This window comes from Oryzias latipes, chromosome 19 (genome assembly GCF_053564925.1).
Source record: "Oryzias latipes strain Hd-rR chromosome 19, Olatipes_Hd-rR_3.1".
NCBI classification, from domain to species: domain Eukaryota; kingdom Metazoa; phylum Chordata; class Actinopteri; order Beloniformes; family Adrianichthyidae; genus Oryzias; species Oryzias latipes.
Genome location: NC_136255.1, coordinates 26622501 through 26634314, shown reverse-complemented (window position 1 = coordinate 26634314; position 11814 = coordinate 26622501). Strand labels below are relative to the sequence as shown.

Sequence of the window (11814 nt, the reverse complement as noted above, 5' to 3'; positions counted from 1 at the left end):
GGATCTTAATAAATCAAACAGCAAATTCACCCGAAGCTGCAGATAAATGTGTAAATATGTGGGAATCAGTCTTGATTTTGTTCTGGACACCACTGGAAACACAAATTCATATGATGGTTTCTCAGATCGCAGCAGCATTTCCGCCTCAGCGATCATCGGGAGCTTCGCGCTCCGCTGTGTGAAGGCAGCTGGCGGTCCGAATAACAAAGCTTGTCCGCGGTGGGTCAGGAGGAGGACCGCAGAAGGCGGACATGCAGCTATGTAGTCCTGAAAAGCTGTGGAAACTCATCAGAAGTTCACAACCATCACAAAACCATCGTCTCTGCCGCTAACACAGTCTGCTCCTGGTGCGTGTGTGTGCGTCAGTCAGCAGCCGGACACACAGAGAAAGCAGTGACGTCATCGCCCCGCCTCCCCTCTGCTAATGCTTTTCCTAAATGAATATTGTGACAAGGTGCGCGGGGTGGATGTTAAAATGCAAATGCAATCCCCTCTTTGCATTTTCGTTTTAATTATGACACAGAATAAGCGGTTTTAGGTATAAAATGAAAAAGCATTTTGAAATATTGCTTTTTCATTTGAATTTTGAGTCATTTGATGCAGCTACATTTTGAAAATTAAAAAGCATTTCTGTTAATCCATTTTAAATGTCAAATTAGACATTTCTAAATAAATTATGCTACACATTTACCAGGAACCTTTTTGAAAATGAAATGTCAAATACCATTTTCATTATCATTTTAATTAAGTGACAGAAAAAGCAGTGTTGAAGTATAAAATGATAAAGCATTTTGAAGTATTGCTTTTTCTTTTTAATTTTGAGTCAAAAAATGCAGCTTCATTTTGAAAATTAAAAAGCATTTCAATTAATCCATTTTGAATGTCAAATTAGACATTTCTAAATGAATTATGCTACACATTTACCAGAGAACGTCTTGAAAATGAAATGTCAAATACCATTTTCATTTTAATTTTATTTAAGTGACAGAATAAGCTGTGTTGAGGAAGGAAATGAAAAAGCATTTTGGTGGTTTGCTTTTTCATTATATTTTTGAGTCAAAAAATGCTTTTTAATTTTGAAAATGAAAAAGCATTTCTGGTTTTGACTTTGCTTTTTATTTATGCTACATAATCGCTTCCATACAAAAATGCTTTTGGGAAGAATTGGTAAAGAAATGATCTTTTTATGTCTCCTAACTTTTACATATACTTTATGTTTAATTCTTCCTTAACTTTCATGATTTTAGTCTTTTTTAGATGTTAATGTTAGATATTAAATGGAAAAAAACAGAGTGTCATAATTTAAAATATAACCAAAAACATGAGGATTAGTGAATATTTTGGTTCTAATAATCCTAATAATTTTTTTAAACTGTAGAAATTAAAAAAAAGAATTATTTTCATCACAAAACACAACTGACGTATCTACCAGAAAATCAAACAAACGCATTGGTGACAACAAAACAACAAATTAAAGCCTGACCAGCTCAGAAACCTATTAACATGTAAATCAGCAGTTAAAGTACAAGTTAGTCACTGATGATCTGCCTTTATATCCATGGGTTGAAAGAGATGAATTCTGTTGGGTTAAGTTCCTGGGATGATGGAAGCACTTAAGTTTGTGCTTTGGTGTCATTTAATGAGTGACATAACAGACAGTCAGATTGTTGGGTCCAACAAGAACTAAATTAAACCCAGCACAATCAGACTTTAGGGACTGAAAAATGTCCTTCATTTTTTAAAGTCTGTGTCGGCAGCAAACACAGGAAGTAAGAGACGGCAAAACAAATATGTGTCCTGTTTAAATACTTAAAAAATGAGTTGTTTAATGCACTTCTAGAACTTCAGACATCTTCAGAAGCACAAAATGCAAACATATAATTATGCAGGCATCTGCACAAATACAGAAATCTGTGCAGACTGAGATAAAGAACGATGTGCACTCACAAACATGTCTTCACACATAAAGGAATTCAGAAAGGGCGTTCTCTTCCTCCAGGCTCTTATTTTGAAATTCCTTCCGTTCAACAGTTTCAGACTTTGATTCCTTAAACACCAAGAAGCAGCTCCAGGACTGATCTTCTTCTGAAGTTTCTCCAAATATCAGAGACCTTGAAGGAAGCGACTGAAGCAAAGAGCTTGAAAAAGGTCAAAGGTCAGAGGATTTTCTCCTAAAATCTAACTTTACTGACATCACCTGTGTTTGCTTCTCTGTGCAAATAATCTGTAATTATAGAAACTATTTAATAAAAATAGTTGTAACTGAATCACTGCAGAAACATGACATGAAAAAATAATTAAACCTGCCACATTTTTCATCATTAAGGGTACTAATGAGTAGTGAGGAGACTCTACTGGAATTTTAAGGCAAGTTATTGTTAGAACGTCAGTCCAACAAGAATCTATGAATTGTTGAAGCTTTCTGACATTCTGTGTCTGTAGAAGCTTTAGTGTTTCTGTATTTTCATGTGTGACTCTCAGATGTGTGTTTTTCTGCTGCTTTTGGATGGAAACAGATGGAAAGTGCTGCTCTGCTGTCAGTCCTGGTCCTGGTTCCACAGCTGGTGGGCGGTCTTCCTGGGGTTCCTCCTGTGGACTGCAGTGATATCTACGACCAGGACAACAGCAGAGCCAGTGGAGTTTACACCGTCTATCCCATAGAAGACACATATGGGGTCCAGGTACGCTCTCCCACTTTCAGCTCATGATGGACACTTATGGAGAAAACAGACATTTTTAGAAACATGGCTAGCTTTAGTACAAGTTGGTGTTATTTTTCATGATCGTGATAGAAAAACGTACAACATGAGCTTATTAAAAGCTGAAAGTGAGAAAATGAAACAAAATAATGTTTCAGTGTTTGATTAGTCAATCAAAACACTTAGAGTTGGGTTACCTAAATAAGTGTGTATGTGTGTGTGTGTGTGTGTGTGTGTGTCTGTGTGTGTCTGTGTGTGTGTGTGTGTCTGTGTGTGGGTGTGTGTGTGTGTGTGTGTGGGTGCGTGTGTGTGTGTGTCTCCAGGTGTACTGCGACATGGATTCCCTCGGAGGACAGTGGATGGTGAGAACTTGACCTGGTCCCTTTCAGCTGTCTGAGGAATCATCCGGTTCACTTCTGTCCTGTTCCCTCAGGTCTTCCAGAGGAGGATGGACGGTTCTCTGAACTTCTACAGACCCTGGGATTATTACAGGACGGGCTTTGGTTCTGCTGATGGAGAGATCTGGTTGGGTGAGATGGAAATCAAAGCAATGCGTTGATGCCAATGTTGGTGCTAACACCTTCCTGGGTTTCAGGTCTGGAGAATCTCTTCCAGCTCTGTTTGAGGAAAAAATATGAGCTGCTGGTCGACATGGAGGACTTTGAAGGAAACAAGGCGTACGCTCGCTACTCCTCCTTCTCCATTGGTCCAGAGGATGAAGGATACAAACTGGAGGTGACGGGATTCACTGATGGAGGAGCAGGTAGGTCTCTGATCAGAAACACTTGGACACCAGGAGAAATGGAGTTTGGAGAACAAAGAAACTGTTCAAAGGAGCGTTTGCAGCATCAAGATGAACGTTATTGTCACAAAGAAACACAAAGTTGAAACATTTTACTCTAGAAAACAGATTCTGTATGTAGCAACAGGGTCACAGAAAGTGCTATTTAACTATTGAAATGGGCTTGTGACCAGAAGTCTAGAATTTGTCTCAAGGAGGGAGTGGCCTGTGGTTTGGTACCAATTATTGTTTGTGCTAAATACTCACAGTGACAGACAAATATTAAACTATAAAGGAAAGTGAATGGACATTTCTATGCATACACTAAAATACTAAAAAGGTTTAAGATTTCAAAATACACAATCCATGACTGATATAGCATTGACGTATCGAGAGTCCAGCAACTTTGAATTGCTCCACAGGGAAAAAAAAACACAAGAACCAACCCGCCTACAGTTCAGAGGAATGCAAGTGCACTGGGATGAGTGATTTTAATGTGTATGGTAGTTCACTGGGTGATGGTGTAGACGTAAGTTGGGTGTGAGTTTTTCATTGGGCTACTACGAAGCCCCCCTACAGGCCCGGCGGGATGATGCGGCTCTTCTGGAGGTTCAGGTTCCTAGGGTCTAGCTCACCATCATGGACCTGGTCTGTGTAACTGGACCAAAATCCCAATAAATCTTGTGTTAACATAACTCCAATTAAAAGTAGGCTAACATGTATTATTTTTCTTTTAATAATGTCAGTGTGCACTCAATTTATATAAACACAGCACTAAATGCACCACATTCAATTTCAAAACAACAAATTATCAAGAGACAGTAAATCACAGTAATATAACACATTCTTAGAATATGTATGCAATATTTCCTCCTTAAGTATTGTTTTTAGTTTTAACTGAATCATACAGAAAGCTTGTTATTAATAAGTAGTGGCAGCTAAGCTACATTAGCATAACAATGTCTTGACTCACCAATTTCTGCCAAAACCACATGTCAAGTCAACAATATCGCCTGTGTTTGGACTGGATAGAGGGTCCCTGTGACATAATATGCACTACAATAAATAACAAGCAGAATTAAGCAGGTAAATGATGAGAATAGTTTCATCAGACCTGTGTCTTGTCTCTCATTTGGCTTCCCCACCACTTCCATGAATACTGAATCCCAGCACCATAAGTGTACACGGCTGGCCGCGCTATGTAGCGTGATGCTGGGACGTCGTGAAACAAAGGGCCGTGATTGGCCAACCACCCCACTTGATTAGCTGACGTCACTGGCGCGGGAAACAAAAGTGACCAGGAAGGGAAAACAACACAAAACAAGGCCAGCAAGTACTACCTGGGTTACATGTAGTTTCTACAAAGTCTAGATCTGCTCTGAAAGCAGGAAGCTTGAAAACAAAGTGATAAATGTGTGTTTGTGTTTCTGCAGGAAACGCTCTGAACTACCACAATGGAATGAAGTTCTCCACCTTTGACAAAGACCAGGACGCCTGGCATGACAACTGTGCAAAACGATTTTTAGGGGCGTTCTGGTACAATGGCTGTAACCATGCAAACCCTAACGGCATTTATCGCTGGGGGAGAGATGATTACTTCAATTCAATTGGAGTGGAGTGGGATAACTGGAAGGGTCAGAACTATTCTCTGAAGAGAATCAGCTTTAAGATCCGTCCTGTGAAATAAATCTGGAGGACAAACGTTCAATAGTGCAGCTTGGTCTGCTGTGTATAAATAATCTGTAGAATCATTCAACCAAACCGAGATTTCCTGCTATCAATAAAGAAAAGCAAAGCAGAAATGTTTCCACTTTTTTTTTAATTTACTGACCTCATGTTCACCTTCAGGAGTATGCAACCAGCTCAGTGGTCTTGTGGGTAGGGTGTCCGCCCTGTAACTGGAACTGGAAGGTCGAGTGTTTAAACCCAGGCCGAGTCATACCAAAGATCTTAACCCTTGTGCTATCAAGATGACCCCCCCCTTCCATTGAGGTGTTCTCCCTACCATGACAAAGGTGGATAAAGGTGGAAAGATTTCATGTAATCCATGGACACCAGTGAAGATCACAAATCATTGAAGAAAAAAGGTTCAGAGCACTGTCTAGTGGGTCTAGATGACCCAACTCCCAATGTTAAAGTGCAAAGGATGGAACAAGGGTTAAAAATGGGACCCAATGCCTCCCTGCTTGACCCTTGGGGTGGGATTGGGGGGTTGCTTCCCAAGTGTGGCTCGTCTGCAGCTCACCGCTCCCCCAGGGATGGGTCAGATGCAGAGAACATATTTCCCCATTGTGAGATAAATAGAGTCAACTTTTATTTATTTTTATTTTGGTACAGTGAAAAAACTTGTTTTTACCACAAACCCCCAGATCAGGGGGCTGCAATCTGAGACCCTGGAGCCCCATGTAGTTAACATTGATATAATGTAGATTAGTTAGGTTTACATTGATGGCTGAGGAGATCCAAGAACTGTAAGGTTTTTACACACAAGCTGATGTGGTCTCAAGGAAATGTTGATGGATGAACAAAGTTAGGGGACGGGGGTACCAGGGGGTACCAGAGTTAAAATAATTTGATTACAAGATTCTGAAACCAATTAAAAAGGATTATTTAAAATACATGCACACAAAAATAATGAAACAGAAGTTCAGTATGTTGAGGACCTGAATGGATTAAGGGAAGAACACAGAATATAAAGCCCCTCACTCACGGGATGCAGATCACACACACTCAAAAAACCCTTCAACTCAAGGACACGTCACCCCAAACCAGGGAAGGCCTCCACCTTAAGCACAGGACTGACACCTGGGTCCTCAGCACTGAGGGAGGGGGGCGAACAAACCAAGATGAATGAAATTCCTCAGGAGAATTGATAAAGAAACAAAAGAAACCCTTATAGGAGCGGGTCCCAGCAGCTCCCCGAGATCGACCCAAATCCAAACCTACAACAAGAGAAACACACTGCACACACACACACACACACCCACACACACACCCACACACACACGCACACACCCACACACACACGCACACACACACCCACCCACACCCACCCACACCCACACACACACGCACACACACACACACACCCACACCCACACCCACACCCACACACACACGCACACCCACACCCACACACACACACACACACATTACAGACAAATGGGCTACAGAAATGAGGGTTAGCCAGTAAGTGGGATGCTGCTCAGTGTGGTGAGTCCTGCCGATCTTTTCCTGGTGGTTGGTGGGGGAGAATCCAGGCATGGCTATAGCAGCCAATGAGCCCCCCCAGCAGAACCCTCTTTGTAGTCCAACAAGGATTTTCACACACACGCAGGGACAGTCAAATGTCCCAGACAGCTGCTGCAGACAGACAGACTCTGTTCATCACCCGGGAGGCTCAAAATCATGCCATGCTCAACTGTGGGGGCTAAAATTAAGATGAATTCTATGCAGGAAGTGGGCGGTCCCAGTGGCCAAATGATGCCCATCACAACCGGTGGACGCCTTGGCCATTTTTTAACGCCCCATGAGGCCTCTGCCTGCAATCATCCTTCCCGCTACACCTGAGCCACTTCATCCTGCCACACTGAAACTACACTAAATCCAGAGGCCTTGTGTGATCTGCCAACTTCCATCCACCTGGTTTTTCACCCCCAAAGAGCAAAACTTCAGAGAAGTTTCATTCGCCACGACACATCAGAACTGGGGGCGGCTCTCTGCTCTGCTGCTCACCTGCTGCTGCTCAGGGATGAACAGACTCCTTGCTGCGTCTCTTTTCGTCCAGTCTTCGAGCCAGTTCAGAAAGCAGTGTGACTGCAGCAATGAGGGCATGTCTGTACTTTAACCGATCCCCAACTCTGCATGTACATGCATGTGCTTATCCCCCAGAAACTCTATTTCTTTTAAATTAACCTCTGTTTTGTTTCATTTAACCAAGAGAAAATGTCAAACTCTGTAAAACCTACAAAAGAACATAATTTGAACTGTAATTCATTACGTTCCTTCATGCTGACAAAAGTAATTCAATTACAGTAATCCGTTACTTTGCAATGTGTTACCACCAACACTGTAATAAAGATGTCATCAAAGGGTCACCAATTTCTACCTCTGCAACGGTGTGTGGTGAGTTCCAATTGTTATGCAAATGATATCAAATAAAAACCTTAAAGAGCTTATTTACCTGCAAAATCTACTTTTTGTGCTTTGAAGTGTAATAGAATGTTTAGTCCTCATGAAAATAAACCCCAAAGTGGTATTTTGATTCATTCACACATTTCTGAGCATTCCTCTAAAAACCTGCTGTCTGAGCACTAGCCCCTCCAATTCCATGAAAATGCATAGGTTCTCACATTGTGACATAAGTGAGGAACTCATGCTTGTGCCAACTGTCCATCTGCCCCAGAGGAGCTCTTCCACCATCACCTCATGTCGTGGACTGGCAGTGTTTTCCTCCAGAACCAACAAGCCTGAGTTATTGAGCAATAAGTATTTCCTCCCTCACACCCAGCAGTGCTCACTAGCACCATCTGTGGTCTGGAGATTCTGGTTTGGCTGTGTCCGAATTCCCCCCCTTAAGCTCTATTCAGGACCACAAAACTTTATTTTCTGTCTTTTCTAAATAAATCCTCCAGATTTTAAATTCTGCTTTTGTGACACAAGCGACCAACAACGACTGTTATAAAATAAAGCACAAAGTGAGAAAGTTGTTGCTTTGCTTCTTGTTTATTGTCAGCAGGAAATGATTCAGTTCAGAAATGAAACCTCCACCAAAGAGGCAGCAGCAGCTGCTCCCAATCATCATTTGTCTGGATTGAAGCTTCTGATTCAATGATTCTACAGATTATTTATACACAGCAGACCAAGCTGCACTGCTGAACGTTTGTCCTACAGATTTATTTCACAGGACGGATCTTAAAGCTGATTCTCTTCAGAGAATAGTCATAACCCTTCCATTGAAACCAACTCACCCCAATAGCAAAAATGGTCCCATCAGCCCCCCAGCGATAAACACCGTTAGGGTTTGCATAGTGACAGCTATTATACCAGAATGCCCCTAAAAAACTCTTTGCACAGTTATTTGGCCAGGTGTCCTGGTCCTTGTCAAAGGTGGAGAACTTCATGCCGTTGTGATAAGTCAGAGCGTCATCTGCAGAAACATCAAACACACAGAAACACTTTTGTTAGGGAATTCCAATAATTCTTAACAGTAAAAAGACGGAAATCCTATTAAAGACTTTTAATCTACAGCAGTGACTCATTTAACAAGAACTTATTAGTGTGTTATTGAACTTTAGTAGCCTTTTGAGCTTCTTCAACCTTCACATCAATGTTGTTTGATTGATACATTGTTGGAGTTTTAGACGGACTCAGTAAACTTTAATTCACATAAAACCTTCAGCTTAAGCCTTAGTCACATGCAACCACATGATTGTTGACTCATTTTTGGGTTGTCATGGTCGGTGGAGGGTCGTAGAGAGGAGCGGCAGGTGTGTCTAGCAGTTCCCTTAAGGCTCGTATGGCCACCTCAAAGGATGTCATGAAAATAGAAAGTACCATTGTTGTGTGTGAGGTAAGTGTATCATGAAGTATTCCTAAGGATAATGAGAGGGTACACTTACATGACACACGGTGATGCTGTCGTACGGCGTCTTTATGCTGCACTCTAGTCGTCTGTAAGGTCAGAGTACTTGGTCCTTACTGACCACATGTGAATGCAGACGTATGGGGTGTGTAATTGATACGTAAATGTCCATAGGCCACTTTAAGGTTCCTTAATTGTATTCTTCTAAAACCTTTACATCCATACTGGACATAAACTTTGGATCCTTTTAAGGTCAGAGGTCTCCAGATGAAGTTTTTGTTGAACCTAATGCCACATAAATTAGGCTCCACCTTAACTTGTGTCAAATCTTAATTTAGTCTGTGTCACAGAAGACTTTATCAGAGAACTTACTGGCTCCTCCGTTTATGAATCCAGACACTTGCAGGGCGTATCCCTCACATTCAGCATTGATTGCAAAGGAAGAGTAACGAGCGAACACTTTTCTTCCTTCAAAATCCTCCATGTCCACCCAAAGTTCATGCTTCCGTAGACGTGTCAGCCCATAGATGTTCTCCAGACCTACACACGCATACACACGTATTTAGTATAACACAAATATATTTAGAGTCCATATGGTTGCAACATTCAAACAGAGTAAATAAACCCAGAAAGACAGACAATGACTAAGGAAGAAGTCCTAAAGTGTCCATTTTTCAGATATTTATGGACGACACAGAGGCGTGAACAGTTTCATGTCGTCATTTCAGGGGGAAACTTCCCCTCTTACCACTTGTTTTTGTCCAGATAATGATGTAAAATTTTGTTTTAAAGAAACAAACATTCTGATCATTACATATGGATAAATTAACAAATAACAACAATGTTTTGGATTATTTTATATGATGTTTAGATTGGACCACTTTCCTTGGCAGCCCGCTGTATACACATATTAAACTAGAGGGTGTTGAAGTTATGATAAAACTATTATGGTTTGTCCGCCTATGATGTGATTTTGGTTTGGTTCATTGTAGGTTTGGCTTCTCCTTTGTTGGTCACAGCTTCCTGCAACTTTCTAGTTTGGTTTCTCTATTTAAGGAAAGGTTGGAGCGTTTTCTGTTTCCTGTCACATGTTTAGGTCTATGGTTAAAACCTTAAAAGCTTCTGGCTCTGTTCCAGTGTTCCTGCTCCTGAGTTTATCCCCGCTGGATAACCAAAACAAAAACTGCTTTGCTTCACGACTGTAGTTTCGGATACTTGTCTCACCGAGCCAGTACTCTCCAGAAGCTTGGCCAAAACCAGACTTATACTCATTCCAGGGCCTGTAGAAGTTCACAGAGCCATCCAGCCTCCTCTGGAAAACCTGCAAACTCAATGAATTCAGAGAACTGGATCACAGATCTGGCCATTTTACTCAAAACAAGAAATTTCTCTGAAACCTTCTTCTATTATCTCCAATTCTCCACATTTGTCCTTGCTTGATGTTTAAGCCTTTAATACTGGAGCTACAGCAACACAAAATAACACACCATCTTTCACCTTTTATGCAAACATAATTCCAACAGATTCTGAAGTAAAAAAAAAAGGAGCTTTGCTCCAATCAGCACAAAGAGTCAGAATCCATTGGTTTAACTCCATGTCAGTGCAAAGCTTTAGAATCTGTTGGAATTATGTTTATTAGTCAAAGAGTTATGGTAATTTAAAAAACCCTGACGCTAAAGCTCTGGTTTTAACAAGTTAAAAACTTCATCTGTAGAGACCTGTGAGGATAGAACCAAACCACATAGAACACTGGAAGAACTGAGGATCCACAATAAGAAGCTGTTAGTTGAAGGTAAAGAACGTACCGTCCAGCCTCCTCCATCAGTCTCCATGTCACAGTAGACCTGCACACACAGACACACCCATTGGTTCATCACATCCATGCTTTATGCTCATTTAGACCAATTCTAATCTGAAACAAGGTTCTTGTGGTCGATCGATTCTATTCATCAAAAACATGTGCAGAAGATCCAAATATTGGTTTTAAATTGTTGCTTTTGAATCCAGCTGTTGTAAGTAACTTGAAAAAGAAAAACAAAACAATAATTCTGCATTCATTTAGCAACAATTCATAACAAATGTTTCTGAACTATCTATGATTTCTTTTATAACTTTAACTTAAACTGCTGTCACTAATTTAATGTTGCCTAACTTCCCTATATTGTAAATGGCTGTGAAAAGTCATCCTGATTATTCTGATCCATGATCGTCCCACTCCTGTCATGATCCTGCACATGTCCATGATGTTTAGCATTTACAGTATTTCCTGAATTACAACAACTATTACAAGATTTATGTCTGCAGAAAATGAGCAGAGATTCCTGGAATGTCTTCAGGAAATATGAATGACAGGGGATGGAAGCAGAACTAACTACATTTTCATGCTTATTATCTCATCTTTGCCTTTGTGGATTCAAACGCTAACAGAGATGTACCTCCACAGCAGATGTGGAACCAGAGGGGTAGATGGTGAACACTCCACTTCTCAGTGTCTTGTCCTGGTTGTGGATCTCCATGCAGTCTTCTGGCAGGTAGCGCACAAAGCAGTTAGCCACCATTGGAGCCAGAAGCAGGAGGAGGACTGAAGGAAGCTGAAACCAGAACCACCATGTTTGAATTGATGTCTCTTTGTTTTATCTTTATTCTATCAGAGGTTGAATTTCTACAAACCTGACAAAAAGCTGCAGGTCTAATAAAGTGTAAACTGACCTTCATCATCACTGCTGTGCTGAAGTGAAGCGATGAAGATC

General features: G+C 41.0%; 2 protein-coding genes across 4 annotated transcripts in view; one reads left to right on the top strand and one right to left on the bottom strand.

Annotated features, from left to right (window-relative positions):
- Positions 1-2019: 2019 nt before the first annotated feature.
- LOC101161869 (microfibril-associated glycoprotein 4) lies at positions 2020-5282 on the top strand. Of its 3 annotated transcripts, XM_004086808.5 has the most exons (7): positions 2031-2155; positions 2327-2367; positions 2517-2681; positions 3023-3061; positions 3133-3229; positions 3295-3462; positions 4914-5282. In XM_004086808.5, exons 3-7 carry the CDS (start codon positions 2517-2519, stop codon positions 5165-5167), a joined length of 723 nt encoding a protein of 240 aa, XP_004086856.1. In that variant the 5' UTR covers positions 2031-2155; positions 2327-2367; the 3' UTR covers positions 5168-5282. The 3 variants fall into 3 exon arrangements, with proteins under 3 accessions (XP_004086855.1, XP_020557666.1, XP_004086856.1); XM_004086807.3 differs by lacking the exon at positions 2327-2367 and having other exon boundaries at positions 2020-2155; XM_020702007.2 differs by lacking the exons at positions 2327-2367; positions 3023-3061 and having other exon boundaries at positions 2020-2155.
- Positions 5283-8186: 2904 nt separating this feature from the next.
- The window catches only part of LOC101161619 (microfibril-associated glycoprotein 4-like), a 3780-nt gene continuing 152 nt past the window's right edge, over positions 8187-11814 (bottom strand). Inside the window, exons 2-7 of the mRNA XM_004086806.5 lie at positions 11774-11814; positions 11500-11655; positions 10870-10908; positions 10289-10385; positions 9437-9604; positions 8187-8629 (exon numbers count right to left, since the gene is read on the bottom strand). The exon at positions 11774-11814 is cut by the window's right edge and continues 26 nt beyond it. Of these exons, the coding sequence (XP_004086854.1) occupies positions 8376-8629; positions 9437-9604; positions 10289-10385; positions 10870-10908; positions 11500-11655; positions 11774-11782 (723 nt within the window). The 5' untranslated portion in view covers positions 11783-11814 and the 3' untranslated portion in view covers positions 8187-8375. The remainder of the gene's footprint in view (positions 8630-9436; positions 9605-10288; positions 10386-10869; positions 10909-11499; positions 11656-11773) is intronic.

Excerpts from the sequence above, each read along its gene's own strand:
- LOC101161869 (XM_004086807.3), top strand. The coding sequence starts at position 2,517 with ATGGAAAGTGCTGCTCTGCTGTCAGTCCTGGTCCTGGTTCCACAGCTG. Across the intron at positions 2,682-3,022 it reads AAGACACATATGGGGTCCAG|GTGTACTGCGACATGGATTC; the intron begins GTACGCTCTCCC and ends GTGTGTCTCCAG. Across the intron at positions 3,230-3,294 it reads TGATGGAGAGATCTGGTTGG|GTCTGGAGAATCTCTTCCAG; the intron begins GTGAGATGGAAA and ends CCTGGGTTTCAG.